The 23,903-nt window shown below is 35.8% G+C and overlaps 1 protein-coding gene across 3 annotated transcripts in view; it reads right to left on the bottom strand.

Annotated features, from left to right (window-relative positions):
* Positions 1–3,829: 3,829 nt before the first annotated feature.
* The window catches only part of LOC129266524 (EF-hand calcium-binding domain-containing protein 4B-like), a 47,121-nt gene continuing 27,047 nt past the window's right edge, over positions 3,830–23,903 (bottom strand). For 2 of the 3 annotated variants that reach the window (XM_064103989.1, XM_064103988.1), the window contains exons 10-18: positions 22,934–23,005; positions 22,093–22,144; positions 21,457–21,545; positions 16,483–16,860; positions 15,246–15,351; positions 14,829–14,967; positions 13,773–13,969; positions 13,197–13,298; positions 3,830–12,685 (exon numbers count right to left, since the gene is read on the bottom strand). In XM_064103989.1, coding sequence (XP_063960059.1) covers positions 12,515–12,685; positions 13,197–13,298; positions 13,773–13,969; positions 14,829–14,967; positions 15,246–15,351; positions 16,483–16,860; positions 21,457–21,545; positions 22,093–22,144; positions 22,934–23,005 — 1,306 coding nt within the window. In that variant the 3' untranslated portion in view covers positions 3,830–12,514. The remainder of the gene's footprint in view (positions 12,686–13,196; positions 13,299–13,772; positions 13,970–14,828; positions 14,968–15,245; positions 15,352–16,482; positions 16,861–21,456; positions 21,546–22,092; positions 22,145–22,933; positions 23,006–23,903) is intronic. The other variant, XM_064103990.1, reaches the window with a different exon arrangement.

Here is a 23,903-nt window from a genome sequence, read left to right on the forward strand (position 1 = left end):
CGCTTCAGGAGGGGGAAATAGACCAAAGTTTGAGGGCCTTTGATTTTAGCTGTTTGTTTTCTTCTGATCTTCAAAGGATACATTTTAAAACTTCGCATGAATTCATGAGCAAGCCTAGCCTTGGCAGTGGCGTACCTAGGATCTTCCACAGGGGGGGGGGGGGGGGGCAAATTCGTCCGCCAAAAAATTTGACTAGCAAAAAAAAAAAGGTCTTCAACCACAAATAAAGGATCTCGTCCGCCAAAAAATTGACAAGCCAAAAAAAAAAAATCAACCAAAAATAAAAGATTTTGACCAGAAAAAAATTTGACAAGCAAAAAAAAACAAAAAAAGGTCTTCAACCACAAATAAATGATTTCGTACCAGAAATAAATTTGACAAGCAAAAAAAAAGTCCCTTGCATGGGTTCGTCAGGGGGGGGGGCAGTCTGCCCCCTCTGCCCCCCCCCCCCGTAGGTACGCTAGTGAGCCTAGGCCTACATATTATCTCACTCGAAAAATAATGCGAGCGTGAAGCCCGAGCTATTTTTTTTTCTTCTTCTTTTTGATAAAGGACTCCCCAAAAAATTCACCGGACTTTACATCTCACAATGCCGAGCGAAGCGGGAGCAAAAAAAAAAAATACCCGAACTTAATTGAGGGACAATAAATTACAATGCACATTTTGTACAAATCTCAAGTTTTGCTTTATTTCACCAAACATTTAGGCCTACTTTATTTGCACATTTTGAACAGAATGCAAATATGGGAACCAATATGACAATATATTAAAGGACAAGTCCACCCCAACAAAAAGTTGATTTGAATAAAAAGAGAAAAATCCAACAAGCATAACACTGAAAATGTCATCAAAATCGGATGCAAATAAGAAAGTTCTGACATTTTAAAGTTTCGCTTAATTTAACAAAATAGTTCTATGCACATCCTGGCTGGTATGCAAATGAGGAGACTATGACGTCATCCACTCACTATTTATTTTGTATTTTATTATATGAAATATGAAATTTAATTTTCTCCTCACTGTCAAGTGATACAATGATTAATTCCTCTCTGAACGTGTGGAATTAACATTGTTTAATACTATATGGTTAAGTCAAGTTGGTCCTTATTGTCAAATCTATAAAAAAAAATGAGATAAAGTATAATTTAAACAATAAAAAACAAAAGAAATAGTGAGTGATGGACATCATCGACTGACTCACCAAGTTGTGCATATCACTGTTTTGTGAAAAATAAGCGAAACTTTAAAATGTCATAACTTTTTTATTTTACATCCGATTTTGATGAAATTTTCAGCGCTATGCTATATAGTTTGATTTTTCTCTATTTATTCAAGTCAATATATTCCTGGGGTGGACTTGACCTTTAATGTTTTCCTCATTTAAACTGTGAAACAAAAATATGCAAGATGAAATACCGTTCTTCCTCCTCCTCTTCTTCTTTTCGTCCTCATCTTCTACTTCTCTTCGCTGTTTCTTTTTCTTGACATCATTCGTTTTTCTTTATGTATTATAAGGAGCAATATACTGTACAATAACGACTCTGACCTCTCTCTATTTAATTAGGTCTTCTTTCTTCCCTTTTCTTCCTCCAATCCTCACTTTTCACTATTAATGGGGGGGGGGGGGCACTCGCCCCAGCCCCTTGTAGCGCTGCCCTGTTCTCATCATACAGTCACTTAAAATCCCATCTCTCTCTGATCTCCGTCCATCTTTCAAATTATCACGGTCTTATATTTCAGTCAATGGCATCGGGTTTTACATTATTTTAGCTAGTTCATGATACCAAATAAAATAACATAGAAATAACTTTAGAGGGGGAGACAATAGAGGTTATGTTGAAAGAATATCCATATCCCTATGTAAGGTTATTCTCAGAAAGAGATGATCTGTGCCAGGGGCGGATCCAGGTTTTTGGGGAAAGGGGGAGGGAGCACATATTGCCGAGGAAAATTGTGACTTTGACAACCAAAAAAAAAGGGGGTTAAAAAAAAAATAGGGGTATTTCGTCCACGAAAAAACGGACAGGAAAGAAAAAAAAAGAGGGGGGGGGGGGGTTAAAGGGTTTTAACACCCAAATAGGGGTATTTCGTCCACGAAAAAAAAATCGACTAGCAAAAACATAGGTCTTCACATCCAAAATAGGGGGGAGGGGGCACACTTCTGTTTAATGGCATTTTTACATTACTAATTTTAATTGTGCCTATCAAAAGCGGGGGCACGGGCCGGCTGTGCCCCCCCCCCCCTGGATCCGCCAGTGATCTGTGTAAATTATTTACTCCCCCGTCCCCCAAAACACAGATGCAGATCAAGGGGAAGAAAGGATCAGTATACTCCTCTTGTTTTAAGGACTACTTATGCTGGGCAAAGAGTCTTCACAAGGAAAATGCTATACCACTGAGACGCTTATGAAATAACCTTATTTTTATTCACTGGTAAATTTTTGTTTAAAATCTTTTTTTTAAGTATGCCCCTTTTGAAGAATCCCTTGTCCACTCCCCGTCCGCTCCTGCTCAAACACACCTGCTAGTTATTTCGCTCCTTCTCTTAAGCCTGTGGATATCTAGAACTTTGAATGTTGGAAAGAAATATTTAATATTACATTTTAAAGGACAAGTCCACCCCAACAAAAAGTTGATTTGAATAAAAAGAGAAAAATTTAACAAGCATAACACTGAGAATTTCATCAAAATCGGGTGTAAAATAAGAAAGTTATGACTTTGTCAAATCTATGAAAATAATATATTGTATAATTCAAACAATAAAAAAAACAAAGGAAATAGTGAGTAATGAACATTATCGACTGACTCACAAAAATAAGCGAAACTTTAAAATGTCATAACTTTCTTATTTTACATCCGATTTTGATGAAATTTTCAGAGCTATGCTAGTTTGATTTTTCTATATTTATTCAAGTCAGCATTTTCCTTGGGTGGACTTGACCTTTAATCAGGGACAGCTCCAGGAAATTTTGATTGGGGTTGGGGTAAGACAATGTAAAGATGATGGCTTTTCTCCTTACGACTGGTCCACGATCCGATTTTGGAACAAATCGCATTTGGCTCATCTTCTGTAAAATGTGAATGAAAATTATGTTTTTATTTGCGGTCGAAATTATAAGAAAGAATACTAATATAACAATTTTGGATGATTGCAAGCCTCTTTTTTGGAGTAAAGGCCAAACTATAGTTTCAAATTGTAGCCAGTTGTACGATATGACGTCATTACGACTAGATATTGAATTTGCTTTTATTGTAAAATTTATAAAAGGGATGATAGTATTGTCACATATTTGGGACATATGTATTAGTATGATGATTTAGAACGTTACACAGTAAGATATTCCATGTCTCAATATCAGCATAAAATTCTACATTGTTTTATTAAAAATCCAGTCCCAGACCAATTGTAAGGTGTGCGGTTGCCCTTTTACAGCCCAGTCCAGGAAAAATCTAATGAATTTTTTGAGGACTCCTTTTCACAACTTACTACCTGAATTTGCGATAAACACTGAATGGTGATTTTACAGGGCTCCTTGTTTATTTTCCAGGGCTTTTTTGAGCTTTTGGGGGCAAAATCACCCTTAGCCCCCCCCTCCCCTCGGTGTAATTTTTTTCCTTGGCCCAGACCTATCCTTTTTATACTCTTCTCCCCTCTTTCTTCCCTTTTATTACCCCTATTTCCTTTTTTCACTATTTTTTCCTGAAGGTAAAATGAAGAGAGAAAAACTGGGCATCTGTCATGCCCCAGTGGTATTGCTGCACCTGAGTGAATATGCCCCATACATTTTACCATAAAAACACACATTGACAACAGAAGTAAAACAAGTACTGATGATAAAATAATATTTATTTTATTTTCTTAATTCAGTGAAATAAAACTCTATAATTGCACATTTTAACATCATCTCTAAATAAACATATATTAAGTGAAATCTAACCAATCTGATTAAGAGAATATGAGAAAAGCAGAATAATAATTGAAGTTAGTGATAAGATTTTTTAAAACAAATATTTTAATCTTTAAGGCCACCATAGAACCTATGATGAATCTGCAATGTGATTTTGTGAAAAAAGAAGTCTTTAATTCCCTTCTTCTATCACCAGGCCTTAGTTCAGGCTCGCTGTATTACAGTTTGATTTTTATTTCAATTTTTTTTTTATTCCAGGAAATGCCTTTTTTTTTGGGGGGGGTAGTTATTTTTTTGAGTTGTGGAAACACTGCACAAACCACATTAAATCTGGAATAAATCTCTGTAATTTGAGTTAAACAAGAAATAGATTGACCTCCAGCTAGTAAAATTTTAAAGCTAGAAAAAAAAACAGTACAACAAACAATGAAAATTAAGAATCTATACACACAAATGGAAACAAAATAAATCTCAAAGGCTCAGAGATATGACATAAAAGAAACACTGTACATAGAAAACAACCCAATCAATTGTTTACCTCTAAGGGTGAACAGACTAATCAATAATGTAAAATAAAGTCACTTATTGATTTAAATGAAACAAATTAAAAATATAGAAAATGGAAGTAATGATATAATACACAAAACAATATTTCGAACATCAATCAAAACACTAACAAACTCAACAAAACAGGTTACTTTTTACTTTTAGGGCTTTTAGTACAACATATGTTAAGTAGAACTCATTATTTCATATTGAAGAGTGATTGTACGATGAAACTAAGAATACATGTAAACATATTAGAAAGTGTTTAACAATATCATTGAATTCTATTGCAGTACTGATATTTAGACGAGGATATTTTCTAATTATATTTTAAATTACAAAAAAGGCATTTAATGCATGTGGATTTGATAATACATGGGAAGCAATCTTTTTCTCTTAGGTCAACACCTTTTCTTAGCGAGGACACATTACAAATGATAAATGAAAAATTCAAGAAATATTTAAGGTAATGGCTGGGGGCCACTCAACCATTTTGCTGTACATATGCGCGACCCCAAAAATGGGAAAAAAAAAATAATTTGCCAATCATGGAGCGTAACACATCTAGGGTATCAAAAAGGTCAAAATCAGGGGGGAAAATGGTACAATACATTTATAGAGTAAAAAACATACTCGTTTTAGGTGTTGTACTTGTTAGGGGGCAAATTTGTCAAAATAGCATGCAAAAATACTTGGATATGTAGGGCAGGTTTGTAAATTATGTGGTCTTGTGTGTGTACAGCAACATAGCTGAATGTCACCCCCCCCCCTCTGTGCACGGAAGAATAAGGAATAACAGGTAGAACTACAAGTGAGATTCCAGCAAAACTGTACTATTTAAATGAGATATTTAACAACTTTTAAAACGAAACAATGATTTAAATGCATGCTAATGAATACACCACTGCAACCCACTATCTCAGGATTAAACCAGAAATACAACCTGCACAGATGTATTATGAAATGCATGAATTGTAAAGATATGCACGAGTACCGCATAAATATATCATTTCTCAAAATAAAAAAATAATACATTATATAACTTTTTGATTAAGGCACCAGCTCTGTACTAGGCACTATCTGTAAAGGCACAAACCATAATGAATTGGATTATAAATTTATAAATTTATCGTATTCAAATCCTGAAGTACTATATCATCGGGTACTATGGAAGCAAACTGATTTCTAGGGTTCAATTCAGTGAAAAATTGATCAAATGCCAGTCCAAAACCCCCCAAAGAAAGCGATGAATATTAAAAGTTAAAACATATTAAACATAAATTGGCAAAATGAGCTCCAACAGTTTCACAGGATGCGGTGTTTAGTCTTTGGTTTCTCCTTACAAGCTGTATCTAAATTGTTACTTGTACACCACAATCTCTTTCTATAGTGCTACCTTGAGAAAATATACAAATACATGTAATAATATATCTGTAACGTGCTTAGAGACGTTGTTGAGATCATTTTATATTATTAAGTGCTATTTAGAAGTGGAATTTCATTATCATTATTACATGTACAGGTAAACTTACATATAAGTTAACTCTCCGTATGTCTAAAGGCGACCGCACACCTTACGACTGGTCTGCGACCCAATTTCAGAATAAAATGCAGTAGAATTTGATGCTAATATTGAAACTTGGAATATCTTACTGTGTAATGTTCTAAATCATCGTACGAATACCTATGTTCAAATCTGTGACTATGCTATCATCTTTCTTAGAATAAAATAAAATTTAATATCTAGTCGTAATGACGTCATAGCAGTCGTAATGTTGGCTACGATTTGAAACTAATTTGGTCTTTACTCCAAAATAAAGGCTTGCAATCTTTCAAAATGGTTATATCAGTATTCTTTCAATTAATTTTAACCTCAAATAAATTATATGTTCCATTAACATTTTCAGAAAATGAGCAAAATGCGATTTGTTCCAAAATCAGATCGCGAACAGTCGTAAGGTGTGCGGTGGCCTTAATGTTCCCCCAAGTTGAAGCGATTGTTTAGACCAGATTATGCACAACATGTATAATGATACCTTTTGGATTTGAATTTCTCAAATGTCGAGTGGATTCTTGTGATCCTAATAGTCTTAACTCAGCAAATGTTGTTGGTATATGACACTGACAGTAACTCTACCATTCATAAATATACTATCGGAGCTTAGAAAAGATTAACAATAATTACTATAGCCTCCCCCAAAAATTTGGAGCATTGTGGCCCAGTGTATTAGTCTTTTGACTTTGAAACAGAGGGTCGTGGGTTCGAATCCCAGCCATGGCGTAATTTCCTTCAACAAAAAATTTATCCATATTGTGCTGCACTCAACCCAGATGAGGGTACCCGGTAGAAAGAAATTCCTTGAATGCTTGAGCGCCTAGGCAGCCCAGCTAAAGCCGGGGTAATAATAATAGCAGGGCCGCTGGGAGAACATTTTTCAGACACGAAGTGGTGGCTTCCCCGGGTAAATATACCTATATTTAATTATTATTATAAATTAAACAACATCCAATTCAAATATCTGATATATGTTTATAATGATATATTTCGTACTTCTACATATAAAATACATCTTTATTTTTGATATGTACAAAATATGTATTTCTACATAACTCAGCTAAAGTGATAAACACTCTGATATTAAGTAGGAATGCTTCTCAACGATTAAAATTTCATTTTAGAATGACAACTTTATAAATCTATGGAAAGAACAAACATTTACAAAATTGCACTATTAAAAATCTAAGGCAATAAGCTTTGGAAGAACTCACTTCTTTGAGACAAATCATCTAAAGGCAATTGATATGTCAGAAGATTTGTGACAAGCTTACGAGGTCTCGAGGTTGGCAAGAACACTTTTCAAACATAAATTTTGTGAACAAATCAAACATATACTTTATGATGTCTATCAATTTATTACCTATTATACTGCGTTAAAGCATAAAACATACAGGAGGGCGACGGGCGAGTTTGCTCCCATGACAGCCAAAATCACCCCCCTAAAATTTGCAAAATGGAATGCTTTAGGGTGACCATCTTTTCTAAAGTTGCCCCAAGATTTTGCCCTTATTTCATAAAAAATCGGCCCCTCAAAATTGCAAAATGGAATGCTTTGGGGTGACATCTTATCTTAAGTTGTCCCAAGATTTTGCCATCATGACAGCCAAAATCAAACTTTAAAATTTGCAAAATGGAATGCTTTGGGGTGATCTTTTCTAATGTTGCCCCCAAATCTGCTAGAAACAATATTCAAGAACATCTATCATTATTACTATCTATAAATCATTTAATTGTTAACATTAAAATATTGATGGCTTTATGGGGACTAAAGGGGGGGGGGGGTTCGCAAGAAAGTTGTGATCAATTGTAAGTCAAATTTATGTTACAAAATCAGTCACAAGTCTGGCGATTAATTGCAAATTCACACTTGATTGCCGGTCTGCTTCTTGCTACTAGTGCTAAAATAAATTTGGTATAGTTACAATGGACATATCAATTGTAGATTAGCAGCAGAAATTTTCAATTGTTTGCAAATATTTCCTCGCAACACCACCTCAGACAATGTTATTTTCCCAACTAAATTACATATGTTTGAACGTATGTAACTTATGAATACAAAATGCTACAAGAAAAGTAACTGTATAAAACCTATGGAAGAGAAATATGCAATGTCTTCAAGAGCAATTTTTAATATAAAAAAAAACTTTCGAAATACATGTGAAGTACACACCCTGTTTGTAACGCTCAGTCTCTGAAGGGAAAATTCAACAAAATACTGGCAATGAAAAAGGAGAAAATTAAGTATACCCAGAGCTGCCAAGTTGTATTTTGCATTTTCAGTATTCTTATCCCCCAAAATCAGTAATTTGACAAAAAAATCAGTATTTTTACCGTGTGAGATAAATATTTTGTATTTTCCCCAAAAAAAGTGTATTTCATAATAAAATGCTTGGCGCACTCGCCCATCATGCAAGCTAAAATGTGCACTGCTCTTGCAGATGAAAAAAAAAGCATTGAAACTTGTGTATATCTCAACCTGGTTTTTACAAAAAAAAAGTTACCTGAAATAAAAATTTATCTAATAACCATATTTGTGTACGTTTTATGAAATAGAGACATATAGAGATTATTTTTCTCAATAAATTTCGATTAAAAAAAAAAAAAATACAAAAAACTTATTTTTTAAAGAAAAAACGTACTGCCGTATTTTGGTTGCAAAAACATACTTAATACGGAAAAATCGTACTACTTGGCAGCTCTGTATACCTCATAAAAGCTTATTGAACAAACTCTCTAATAGGACAAAAAACACACCAAAATTTCATCACATTTTTAATCTCCAATGACCACTTCCCCTATTAAAAACTTAGAACACCAATTACTGATACAAATGGATAGTAATATTCTATTACCTCCCACAATTATATAGTTCTGCTCCTACAGAAAGTCAAAACAGGTTTACAGTGGAAAATATAATAATAATAATAATAATAGTACATTTCTTAAAAACGCATAACACCTACAGGTCTCTATGCGCGATTGACTAAATCAAACATTCTGAAAGAGGTGGGTTTTTAATTGAACTTTGAAATATCCCCTTTGTGAGTACATTTTTAGTATCCATTATGAAGACAGAGTGAATTGTAAACCAGAAATGAATGCAATTGGGTGGAAATATCTCACCACTCCCAATAATTAGACAGATTTTGTTCCTTTAGAGTGTCCAAATAGATCTATAATAATGGAAAGTGTTCACTCCCGATTTACCCCTTTGTTATTGTTTAGCATTATTGTACTCGAATAACATTGCTTGAATAAATTAATTATTGAATTTAAATGGGTGGAAATATTCTTCTCCCTACCACAATTAAATAGATATGCCACTATTAAGACAAAAAAAAAAAAAAAAAAATACATGCACTATTCTTCACATTCAGGAAATCTTGATGTTCTTCGTGCAAATATAATTTCTCTCAGTTTGCTAAAATATTTCTCTGCACATGAAATATAATTCAGTAAATTTTGCGACCCAGTTAAGGCAGTAGGTGAAAAAGGCACATATTTTATATCATGAGGAGTGATTTCTCTCTCTAATTGAAACCAGCACAACTCTACAATAAATAACACTCATCCGTGTGAATAGTTCTAAATAAAATCTCAAAAAGTTAATTCTTACTTATTATATACATGTATGTGTCATTCTATGATGGATGGGTGTTTGCTTCACAAAGGCATTATCATAGCAATCAGGGCCAAGTTGCATAATATACAAATACACCAGGGGGGTGTTTCACAAAGATTTAAGTATGACTTAAGTCGTACTTAAACGCCTACGCGTACATGATATGGAACGCGCGATCTTATTGATAGACACGCAGTAGTGCGCGTCCTCATGACACGATCTGACCAATGCTGTCAAGCCTTTCATACCGTACGCAACTTGGTATTTAAGTGCGACTCTAAGTCATACTTAAATCTTTGTGAAACACCCCCCAGGCTTTGAGCAAGTATAGCGGGAATTATTTGTCTTCGGTTGTACTGGCAAAATTACTAGTAATGCCAGTCCAACATCAGATGAATAATTCCCTTTATACTTTTGAAATAAGGGACTGGTATATTTGTTATATATGCTACATTTAATAAGTAGGAACAACAGATCTTGATAATCTAGTTTTTCTGTACACGTAGTTAATCTTTTTATAATCTGAACCAAAGCTGACTAACCTACTTTCCTGAAGCTACGCGCTCAGCGGAACGCGCATTCTGCCTGCTCCCGAGAGAATGCGCGATCATTGGCAATGATCTGTGACGTCAATGATAGAATAGAGCACTATTCCATCAATGACGTCATGGAATAGCAATTTTTCTTCAGTGGGCGTTTCATTTTCAACATCATCGCAAAATAGTGAAAATATGTTTGGTCACATGATGCTATTTAAACCAATCAGCATACATGATCATACATAATTTATGTAGGATATAAAAGCTACTATTATGGTAACTTTGCCATGCAATGGTATCTTTCATGGAATCCTTGATTCTAATTGGCTGTTGAACATTGATACCATGATAGTTACCATCGGATGGCAAAGTTACCATAATAGCAACTTTTATGCAACGGAACCCTGATTACACTTTGGGAGAAGCAAGGATGATGACGCTTTTTATTGGGGAGTGTGAACATCTAGTCATACGCATGTTCCTAATACATAATCTTAAAAAAACTCTTCTTTGAATTGAAAAGATTCTAGGACAGCTCAAAGCATTAATATCTGTCTACCATCTTCATTGCCTGTGCACGTTTATGAATTCTGAAACTTGAAGCACAATGGGGAGCCAAGATCAACATCTTAAAGGACAAGTCCTCCCCAGCAAAAAAGTTGATTTGAAAAAATGGGAAAAATACAACAAGCAAAACACTGAAAATTCCATCAAAATCGGATGTAAACCAAGAAAGTTATGACATTTTAAAATTTCTTAAAACTTTATTTTACATCCGATTTTGATGAAATTTTCAGCGTTATGCTTTTTTGATTTTTCTCAATTGATTCTAATCAACATTTTCCTGGGGTGGACTTGTCCTTTAAAGAAAGATCTAGGATGTCCTATGGCATCTCTTGCTACTGTCTCAATTGTATGTGACGTTTTTAGAGTAAATTCTGAAAGGCTCGACCATGAGGGGAGCCTGGTTGTAGTACTAACATCATAGACATCATATCAAAGAAGGGTGATCCTGCAGATATCCCACAGCTTCTTTTGAAACTGTCTCCACTGTCTGTGATGTTTGAGGGAATTCTGAATATTGGACCACAATGAAGCCTGATTTGGCCCTCACATCACAGACATCATCTCAAAGAAGGATGATCTCGAAGATGTCTTGCTTGTCTGACGTTTCAGTGCATTCTAAAGCTTTGACCACGTTGATGCCTGATTTGGCCCTCACACATCATAGACATTGTCTCAAAGAAGGATGATCATGCAGATGACCTACAGCGTTGCTTGAAACTGTCTCCATTGTCTGTGACATTTGAGGGAATTCAGAATATTGGACCACAATGAAGCCTGATTTGGCCCTCACATCACAGACATCATCTCAAAGAAGGATGATCTCGAAGATGTCTTGCTTGTCTGACGTTTGAGTGCATTCTAAAGCTTTGACCACGTTGATGCCTGATTTGGCCCTCACAGATCATAGACATCATCTCAAAGGATGATCATGCAGAGGTCCCACAGCTTTGCTTGAAACTGTCTCCATTGTCTACATGTATGTTTGAGGGAATTCAGAATGTTGGACCACAGTGGAGCCTAGTTGTTGCGCTAACATCATAGACATCATATCAAAGGGTGATCTGAAAGATGACTCACTTGTCTGTGACATTTGAGTAAATTCGAAAGTTTCGACCACGTTGAAGCATGATAGGACCTCACATCATCTCAAAGAAGGATGATACCTAAGACTTATCACAGCATTGCTTGCATTGGTCTCCATTTTCTGTGACGTTTGAATGAATTCTGGAAGCCTTGACCACGAAAGACCCCAATTAAGTGCTATTCTCAAAGAAAGCATCTCAAAGAAAGATGATATCTGAGACGTGTCACTGCATCTCTTTCAACTGTCTCCATCATCTGTAATGTTTGAGGGTATTCTGAAAACTTTTGACCACTTGGAGCCTGATATAGTACCAACATCATATACATTATCTCAAAGAAAGATCTCACAGCATCTCATGCTGATATTTTAGTGTCTGTGAGGGGGAACATGACACAACACTAACATCATAGTCATCACCTCAAATAAAGATGATATCTAAGATGTATCACAGCATCTCTTGCATCTGCCTCCATTGACTTTGACCATTAATAAATTCTGAAGCTTCTATCATGGTGGAGCCTGATTTGGTGAGACCATAGTGCAGCCTGATAGTGCAAACATCAAATACATCTCAAAGACAGATGATATCTCAGATATCAACAGCACCTCTTGCCAATATTTTTAGTGTCAGTGAGGGTAGCCTGAGTTAACACTAAACATCATAGTCATAACCTCAAAGAGAGATGATATCTAAGATGTATCACAGCATCTCTTGCCACTTTCTCCAGTATCAGAGAGGTTGAGAGAATTCTGAATCTCTTCGTCTTCCTTGAGTAAGAGAAGCTTTGACATAGCGGTGAAAGCCTCGACCACGTTGGAGCCTGATTTAGCACTGACCTCATAGAAATCACAGTTATATGACTGGGGAGAGAAGGATATGGAGAAAAAAGGGGATTACATTTTGAAAATATGTTGCGGTTTAGAAAATGCATTAAAAAATGCCCCAAAATATCAGTGAAAATCTTATAAAGAAACTACTGATTTCATGGGAAAGCCTGTAAAATCTAGGTCAGTTGTGATCACATAGAACTAGATCTGGTTTATCTATATTTAAACTTTGTGAAATCATGAAATTAAAGCTGAAAAGTGACCACACTGGAGATCACCAACACAGGTAAGCACATGTGGGGAAGTGTAATATTGTTGTATGGGAAAAGACCTTACATTTTGATGGAATAACAGGCTTGTTTAGCAGTGACACATTTTCTATCAGAATCATTTGACATATATTTTGGATTCATAAATATAAACACTTTGGTAGTCAAATATTTGAGTGGTTTCTGTTTGAACTTATTTTAGATTGTTACCACAGCTGGCATTTTTGTAATTTAGAATGGAATATTATTAAGTACTCTGAAAAATCTGCTCTTACCTCTGAGAGTTTATGACCTACTTCTTCTTTGATCTGTCTATCGTCATTACAGTCACTCTTGTTGCCTAGCAACATCTTGACCACATGATCATCTGTCGTCTCCTGCAGAAAGAAGAGAAATCAAGATTACTTTTTCTTACACCAATCTCAGTATACACTCCTTGGATGTCATGAATGAAAATCATACATTTTACAAATAACCAAGTATCTTTTTGACTCTTTTTTAGTAAACAACAAAAACAAATGTGCATTTAGGACTTTATTTTGGAGAGGTTTTGAGATACAACTCTTTGGTTTCTTTCAATATCTAAACTCAGAGCTGTCAACTAGCAGAATTTTTAAGGGAAAAGTGACACTAAATACATTTTCTCCCCTAGAAAATAGGATTTTTTAAACATGTAAGAGGATGATGATTTGGTATGTTTTTCAAGATTTTTAAGAAAAATAGGATTTTACGCTTGAAAGTAGAAATAAATGGGATTTTTTTCCCCTAATGCAGCTCTATAAACCATTTTTTTTCTTCAAAACCCCCATTACTTATTCAACCATCATCTCCAATCAAAAGTCTCAATTTACCTCAACACTCGTCATCCAGTTTCTGACGTTGATGAAGGACGTTTCCGATGTGACGTCATAGATGACAACGATGCCGTCAGCCTTCCTGAAGTAATGCCTTGTAATAGATCTGAATCTCTCTTGACCGGCCGTATCCCATAGCTGCATAGCTACAATGCTACCACAGACTGTCAGAGACTTTACCTGAAAGTCAACACCTGTCATAGTTAAGGGGTGAGGCAGAGAGATATATAAATCAAGGGCAAAAGACGACGTTGACAATAATGATGATGGTGGTGGTGACAATGGCATTAGTGCTGATGCTGATGATAATTATAGTGATGATGATGATGTTGTTAAGGATGGGGATTATGACAATGCTGATCAATGAAAACAATGAGGATGGTGACGATGATGATCATGATGACAGTGATTGGATGTCATCCAATATCACTTTAGAAACATACTGTACTAATGCACAGATTCCTACAAGAATACGTTAGCATTTCCAATACCAAAAATTAATGATGTTCCTAAGTTTGAAGAATATAAACAGAATATTTGGAATATATATTTGAATTTCAAGCAAGTTTTTTGTTTGTCCTCCCCACTCCCACGCTTCATAAGCATTCTCATTTATGGTTGCACTGAATGAGTCTGTGGAGGAATCTGTACTCAACATATGAATGATGCTAGTCTATCCTCCTCCCGGGTGGTCTGAAATACAGAGAAAATAGAAGAGGTCCCAATATCAAACCATGATAAACACCATAATCATAAACTCACCTATAGGCTATGGTTGCACTGAATGATTATGTGAAGGAATCTGTACAGAATCTATGAATGATACTGGTCTTTCCTACTCCTTAGTGATCTCAAATGTAAAGTAAGAATGGTCCTAAAATTTAACCCTGAGAAACACCCTTAAAAAGCTTTCAAAGACCATACGCTCACCTATGGTTGCACTGAATGATGTTTGTCTTTCCTACTCCTTAGTATCTCAAACAAAGTAAGAATGGTCCTAAAATTGAACCCTGAGGAACACCCTCAAAAAGCTTTCGAAGAGCATAAACTCACCTATGGTTGCACTGAATGAGTCTGTAAAGGAATCTGTACAGAATCGATGAATGATGCTGGTCTTCCCTACTCCCGAATCTCCAACAAACACCACCTTGAAGAGTCTCTCCGGGGTACGGTTAGCCGCAACAAGCTGTAGCTTACAGTAAAAAAACAATTTGATAATAGTCAAACTCACTGTTTCTTTCGGTCTCTCTCTATCTATACAACTCCTCTGAGTTAACTTCCCCTTAAACCAACTGGAGACTGGCTAATAATGGTATAGCACACATTTCCATAGACCCAAACATACTGTACATATATGCTGGCTCACTCTCCACCAGATTAATACCACATCTATATCAGATAAATTTATTCCAAATTTTGATAATTCGTAGAGAATTGAAGGTTAGATTGCAGAAGTATCCTGGGACCTACCTTCTTTGCCTCTGCTAAGGCCTGATTAATGGGTGTATGGGCCCCTACAGGATCGGCCCTTTGTCCCTCTGGACTCATGCTAGGGGTAGAGCCATTCTCTACAACACTGGAAGAAAAAATATGATACATTACAGGAATGTTAGTGTAGAGGTGTTGTAGCTAAAAGTCTGACTTTGAACCACAAGTTCCGGGGTTCGAATCCCAAAATTACTTTAGTATAAAACAAATAATGCACACCACTATTTGTTGTCTTTAGCATAATACATTTGTATCATACATACACTTGTTACCTTTGAGACAGTCCAACAGTCAGAAAGCTTACAGAGTTTCATACCCAGATAGTGTAATTTTCATTAATATCTGTACAATAACACCTTGGGCCTCAAGGATAAAGAACTATAGAGTACCGAAGTGATGACCTCACAATTTTTTTTTTTGCATTTCAGCATTCTTGATGCCATATTCTGGTAGAGCATGATGAAAAACCCCCACTTCCAACACTCGGTGAGAATCGGTCCATGGGGGCCTGAGATATGACCTAATGAATACATAATTAGCCCTATTGAAGCCAATGTATACTGGCCTGGTTTCTAACTTTGAGCACCAGGCCAATAATACATTGCTTCCATGGGGCTAATTATGTATTCATAAGGTCATATCTTGGGGCCCCACAGACTGTTTCCCACCATATTTGGGTTGTGGGAGTTTTTAATCATGCTCTACCAAAATATGGTATAAGCAGCACTGAAATGCAGAAAGTGAAAATTGATGAAGTCACACATCGGTACTCAATTACACAAGAAGCCTTTCTTACGACTAAAGGCCATCGCACACCTTACGACCCGACTGGTCTACGACTGGCTTGCAACTGAGTGAGGGGACATGTGACGTCCGCTCTTGTCAGCTTGAGATTTGCAGACTGATCATAGACAAATCGGAAGGATTTGACATGTTGAATCCTTACAAATGGATCGCAAGCTCAATCCAACTTCCAGCCAATCAGACAGCAGAGTTGCACGATGTGTACATGATATACAACGCGCATATGCAGTAGTAAGAGCCATGTTCGTAGTTGCTATGGCAAAAATAAAAAAGCGCTTGCGTGAGTCGCAAGCGCTTTCATCTCCACTCACTCAGTTGCAGACCAGTCGGGTTGTAAGGTGTGCGGTGGCCTTAATTTAAATACAAAATATTGAAGACAAAATAAACAATTCTTACAGTACAATACAGTACTTACGGTGCAGTCGTAGTTTCCCCAACTACTTGTCTATTATTAAAAGCCTTTCTCTTGTCACTCGCCGATGTCTTATCAACAGCTCTCGTGTTGACGACATCGCTCCTCTCAACCAGTTCATCCTCCTCCACCTCATCGTAGACAACCCTTTCCGGGTGCGACGTCAGACTCGTTGACAGCAACCCACTACTCTGCAGGAAGTCATCATCGACTTCGCACTCCCCATCGTCCATGAAGCTCTGGCTGAGCTGTAGGTGGTGGGCTATGTCTCTTGAGAAGGTCCTACCGTGAATACTTGATCGCTGTATGCTGTGACGACTACTCCTACGACTAGATCTACCTCCGTCTAATGATGAACTACCTACATGCTCTCCGTCCCCCCTATCGTTGGGTAAGAACATGGGAAAAGAGAGTAAGTGATGAAACAATAAAAATTCAGCCATACATGATATGACATCTGTACCTGTCTCTCCCCCCAGAGGATATATATGCAACCTATATTTCCTTCTATATATACATGTACATATACCCAAACTTCATATGATCAGAGAGTATTGGCTATGTTAAGTGAGGACAGTTGACAAAGGAGAGTCTTTGTAATAATCACCCTTGGATGTCGAGCAATGGTCCTCATATTTGCTTCCTTTCTTCCCAAAGATCAGGAAAGAATACTGCAAATGCTGAAAGCTTTTAAAGCTTTTTTTTCCTTTCATTGGACCGTGGATGTTAATTTGCTAACTACTGACAAATTGAGGCAGAGCCACAGCAACCATTCATTTGTTAGTAAACCATACAATCACCAAAGCATTACATACTTTAAATTTAAATAACACAGGAAAGTGAATAAGTGGTGAATTGTTATTTGCTGAGGTTGACTGCAAATCTAGTTACTCTATCAAATTTTGTGTGTATCATATCTTCAGATGAATATTCATTTCAAAATCAATCACATAACTATACAATCATCAACAAACCTTAAGCAAAACTATGCACTGTTATATAACTCTATAAAAGCTGTACCTATACAAGTTCACTGCACTAGCCGACTTTCAATTTAAAAACAAGCCTAATAAATCAAGCCACAGGGCCAAAATCACATACAACCCAGGACTAAACTATACAAATAGAAATAAAAAGGCAAGAATCCCTTTACCAACTACTAATACTATTTGACGAGTACTACTACTACTACTTCTATTAACAGTGGTTCTCAACCTGCCTATTGTGTACATGTATGTTGAGAGGGGGGTGGGGTGGTGTATAAATGGATATAAATAGATGAAAGAGGTGTGTTTCATGAATGCACTGATGCTACATTCTAGAGATTATATGTTTCTATGGTAAAAAGTACATTTTATTGAACATTTGTAGAGAAAATGTTCCAACTGTGTAATGTAACAGACATAAATTTATAAAAAAATGCAATCTGTATAAAAATCTGAATATCAAATGTGCTGGATAAACTTGACAAAAACTGCTGTAAATTTTCAAGTGTGATCTGTCGAAATTATCTGTAGTGTGGAGTTTGTTACATGCAAGTAATGTATGTCACTGATCAACAACCAACAATGAGTGGTCTATGAAGGTTTACATGGTGCTACAGTTAATGTGGATAAGGCTTATTATACAACTCCCAATAATGTTCTGTAGTCTGATTGGTCCAAATCGGATCGCATGATATTCAGCAAATTGCACTATTGCATCCAAAATGCACTAACCTGCACTCTGTGCTCGACTCGCCAAATGGATACCGCACTCGGTCCTGCGGACCTCCATGCGGTATATCCATTGGCTCTTCTCGCACATTGTTCATTATTTGGCCCTGCTTGCACACGCTTACGTGCATTATTTGTATACTGTTAAATGTGGATAATCCTGAAAAAGACTGTAGGATGGTGGAGTAATAAGATGATAGACTAGTCCTTTAAGAGAAGACATCATAAAAGAAGACATCATAAAAGAAGACACCATATTTCATGACTACTTCTCATTTTCATCTTCTCCTTCTCGCCTTTCAGTTTCCATCTCCTTCATTCCACCATCCAACTTGTCATTTCCAGGACTAACCACATGGTGAACCTTAGCACCCTTTACTCAATCTTCAGATTGCTTCTGCAAGTGTGCATATGTGACCTGCCACCCAAGAACCGACAAGAAGTCGCCCAAGGAGAATTTGAGATTTTCATTGAGCTTGAAAGAGCATATCCTAAGCTTTAAAGTGATGTATAGCTTGTCAAACTTGATCAACAATAACCAACAAAACTTCTTGATTGAATGGAAAAGGAGTTCAGTGAATGATTCAAAGGACAGACAGAAAGGAAAGTTTGTAGTTCTGGATTCACTTAAGCATGAGATGCGCACACTGTGCAATCTCAGTGAGACTTCCAAGCACTCAGGAAAAAATGGTATCAGAGAAAGTCTTGTATCTTGCACTCTCATTTACTTTGAACTTTTGACAGTATTACAGAGAAGAGTTACGGAGTTACCCCTTCAATTAAAAAAGCTAATTTTTCATATTTTTACTTTTTGAAGACCAAGTGACTATTTTGGGCTTTTACAGAGAACGTTCCCTGGTGATATAGTCCAGACTTTTCGCATTTACTACGGGGAAACTCTCAAAAGTTGGTGGACCAAAACAGCATTGGAATCTCTTGACTCTGGACAACGACACATTTGCAATTGCTCGTCCGGTGCAAATCTTCGAATGATCTGCTGTCCCAGTCCACCAACTTTCGACAAACGCCTCTCAGCTCTCCATTGTGATTTTGATTGCATTTTCAAAGAAATCGATGCGTTGTAGAGTTTCCCCGTCGTAAATGCGACAAGTCCCTATTATTGGTATTTGGTTAGGGGGTGGCAGGTCGCATGTGAGAGTGAGATGAGGTCAGAGGTTAAGAACCACTGCTTTACTACATGATAGTCACCTGAAATGTTTGATGGGCCGATGCAGGAAGGAGCATGGGTGGAGGGAAGGGAGGAATTATGATCCGATGGTGGATCCCTGGGATAGTAGGAATAAAGATAGAGAGATAGAAGAGAGGAGAGCAAAGGAGCAATAGAAAAGGATATAGAGGAGAGATAGAGAGAGAGAGGGAGAGAGAGATGATATATACAGCAAGTGCAGTGATTGCACATGAGGGTGCACAAGAGAAGAGAAAGAAAGAGAGAAGAGAGAGTGGGAGTAAGAATAAGAAAGAGATAGAGAGAGGGGGAAGAGAGATAGAGACAAGAGAGAGATAAAGCAAGAGGGAACGAAGAAACAAAATTGACAAAAAGAAGAAACAAAGAATAAAGAAAGGAAAGAGCAATATAATGATAGATAGATGAGAAGCCAGATTTAAACAGATAAAGAAAATTCAAAGAACCAGGAAGAGAGAACAAGAAAAAGATTTTGTAGATGAGAGACAAAAAGAAACAAACATGAAGAGACAGGATTTAAACCATCAAAATCCCACTACGACAGGTATTACATGCAACACATCTGCTCAGAGAAACAATTTAAAACCTAAAATAGAAAATAGGACAAAATAGACTAATGAAGCACAAAGAAATTATTGCAATTATATATAAATAAGCCAATAAAACCACAAAGTTTTGCTCTAAAAGGTTGAAGGACACTGTAATCACTATTTTTATCAATGACAAACAAATTATATAATGTTGCATAAATAACTAAGTTGTTTTGCTGTATACGCAAAGGGTCATAATTTTGTGATATATATATATATATGAAAGTGGAATAGAAAGAACCAAGCCTAAGCAGAAATCAAAAGGATTTTTTTTTTTTAGTTTGTTATCTGATCCCAAACAACCCATACACACTACATGGAAATCATATCATTTCTAGAATTTCAAGTCCCATGAAAACCCAAGCACAATAGAAAGTCTTTTCATTTCTCCACAGTCATTTTACACTATTCAAACTTCGCATGATGGCAAAGATTGCGCCCAAAAGTGGACAGAGTTAGTATTTCCCAATTATAGAGCATGTGATAGAAATTTTCAAGAAATAAATTTTTTTCAAAAGTAGAGTGTGAAATGCTCAAAATTCAGAATCGCTCTTTGAAATTCAATATGGCTCAGCAGGTCTGATTTTCATGATTTAATTTCTAATTTGCCTAATACTGTATTTTTATTTCAGAATTGGACGCCTGCAGCATAGGGATAAAATCACACTAATGTATGTGAAATGACCATAACACAATATGTATAGAGACTGTGCAAGGAAACAAATATATGGATAAATGAACAGAATGGATTCACACTTCAACCTATATCATATGATTATCATTAAGTCATATTTATTATAAAACTCTGTCTTTCTCCATATTTTGAACCAAGGTTTCCCCAACTATTATGTAAAATCACTATCCATGATCTAGGATGAACCTTTGTTCCCAATATAGGCTAATATGCCCTTTGGCACATTGTCATAAACAGATGCAATCAATATCTATAATTGATAGTTACGTTTTTGTACATGTTTTGCTATTAAAAGACTATAGTTATGACTAATTTCAAATTTGATTTAACTTGCATGGATCTACAATTGTAAAGGGTTATTTTACAGTGGAGATTTGGTTTGCATTTTCTACTAAATGTCTACAACTGAAATGCAACGGGAGTCTGGTGCATATAATTTACTGTTAAACTTTGCCATATACCGGGGTCCTCAAAGAAATTCTTTATTCTGAGCTTTTGAGCACAATTGGATGGCAAAGTTAACATAACAGTAACTTTTATGCACCAGGGCCCAAGTAATATTTATCTCAGTGATCTATGATAATGAAAAACACGAGTCTAATGTTGCCAATAGTATTTTCTTTATTCTGAGCTTTTGATCATCATTCCATGATAGTCACCATTGGATGACACATAACAGTATGCCCCAGGGCCGAAGTAATAGATATCTTAATGATCTATGATAACTACAAACATACGAGTCTAATGTTGCTGGTATTATTTACTGACACTTACCCGATGACGCCTTCTTCAAAATAATTTGACATGACGGAGCCTTGCTTGACAAGGGTCTTCTTCTTCTCGTCTTCCGAAGGATCTGATAACTGATCAAATGAACGAATGAAAATTGAAAGAAGGAAGGTAGGATGGAGGGAAAGGAGAGGAATAAATGAATGAAAGAGAATATATACGAAAAAAAGAAAGGAAAAGGGATAGAAAGGAGAGAGGAAGGAAGGGAAGAAAGATGGGAGAAAGGAATAAAAGATAGAAGATATGAAGAAAAGAAGGACGAAATGAGGGAAAGGAAGAATATGGAAGGAATTAAAGGAAGACAGGAATGAGAGAAGAAATGAAGTAAAGAAAGAAGGAGACGGGATAGTAAACAAAGAAAAAAAAGCAGCAAGATATGAAGGAAAGAAGGAGGGAGGATAGAAGTAAAGAAGAAGGTAAGAAGGTAGGAAGATATGGACACAGAAAGGATAGAGAAAAAAAACAAGGAAATTAAAAAAGTAAGAAGATAGAAAGAGCCTTTTTATTTTCAGTCAGCTGGCTAAATTACGCACATCACAACATGAATGCAAAAACACAATGAAAAGTATTTCCTAGAAAAGGGCGATACTCAAAATAATACCATTCAAAATGAGAACTTACTGATCTGCTCATCCTCATATCTCTGTCATCCTGAAGCTGTTGATTCATAGCCCTGGGTAGAGAGAAAGAAAAAAGAAATAAAGGCACAATTCAACAAAAAATCTTTAACTATTAATTCCAGCTGTGGTAACAATCTAAAATGAGTTTGAACAAAATATAATAAAATGTTTATATGCATGAATAAAAATATAAAATAATTATAAAAAATAATTCTGGGAGAAAATGTGTAACTGCTGTAGCATTCCCAGAGGTACCAATTTAAATATTCACCTTTTGGGGAGAATTGACTGAAGGAGGGAAATTTTTTCAATCTGCAGTTTTTCACCAAAAAATCCGTCAATTTTCACAAGGTCTCCCTTACAATCAAGGAAATTTAACCAGATGCCGTGTTTTTTTTCCAGCAATAATTATACACTGTCCCACACATGCTTATCTCTGTTAGTAATCTTCAGTGTGATCATTTTCAGCTTAGATGTCAAGATTTCACAGAGTTAGGTTTATGTAAGGAAATCAGATCTAAGATCTACCATAATATGGTAAAACTTTACCTTGATTTTTCTCATGAAATATTCCCTTGCTACATCTACATTCTTTTAGCTTTATTAAAGCATCTCTTAAACCTTTTAAAAGTAATAATGACATCATTTAATAAATTGAATACAATATATGACTTAATTTCAATTTTCAATTCTTAATTTATTTATTTATTCATTCATGAATTTTTCATTTTTGTCTGGGGATAATGCATTAAATTACATGTACTACACATATATATATATAGGTTTCTATCCATTGGATATTATTTTCTGCTCTTGTGGTAGTAGTATTAGTTTCTACTTACTTTAATTTTTCCAGCTGTACAAACAAGCTTTCTCTTTCTTGCATGATTCCTTGTGCGATCTTGACATTACTCCTGTTATATTAATAAGACAAAGAGAGGGAAAGACAGAGAGAGAGAGAGAGAGAATATTAAAAAAAACAAGTGGATCCCATCTGTCAGTCTTGCCTCCACTGTCTGGTGCAATATAGCAGCAGCAATGACTTTGAAATAAACAAAGATGGAATGATTTTACACAAACAAACCCAATCATTTGATAATAAAATACCAAGTTTATTGACCTGCAATGACCTTTGACCTTCGTCTAGTGACCTTAAACTCTATGGCCCGCATTCTGAAGTCAGGTTTAAGTTAAACTCAGGTTTAAAGTTGCGGTTTAAGTATGGACAGCCAAAAGTATCAAATTTTTTAGTAAGTTGTATGTTTCTTATGTTTGCTGTGCTCTTTCCTGATTCATCGATGGTGAAGACAATAATCTATATATACTTCTATATACTTCATATATACTTATGAATGATTTGAGAGCCAAATGAGCTGAAATATTATATCCCTTCTGTTAGTGATTTATGTAACAATTGGCTGTCCATACTTAAACCACAACTTTAAACCTGAGTTAAAGCTAAACCCCACTTCAGAATACGGGCCTATTCATCTAGTTGCCAATACTTGATAATGGTTATATGCAAGTTTTATGTGATAAGAACTTTCTAGAAAATTCAAAATCATAACCAAGGTTAATATTTCAATGATGATACCCTATGGTCAAAGATCATGACCTTAAATGATCTTTGACCTTGGTCAAGTGACCTGAAACTCACACAAGATAATCAGAGATGGCCCTTATTATGAAATAGATCAATGTACTTTTGAAGGTACGTGTAGGATGATATAGCTGTTTGTAAGTTAAGAGAGACTTTAAGAACGACTGGTGAACCTTTTTACGCGCTAAATAATCACTAATAAACATTTAACG

Source organism: Lytechinus pictus, chromosome 8 (genome assembly GCF_037042905.1).
Source record: "Lytechinus pictus isolate F3 Inbred chromosome 8, Lp3.0, whole genome shotgun sequence".
NCBI classification, from domain to species: domain Eukaryota; kingdom Metazoa; phylum Echinodermata; class Echinoidea; order Temnopleuroida; family Toxopneustidae; genus Lytechinus; species Lytechinus pictus.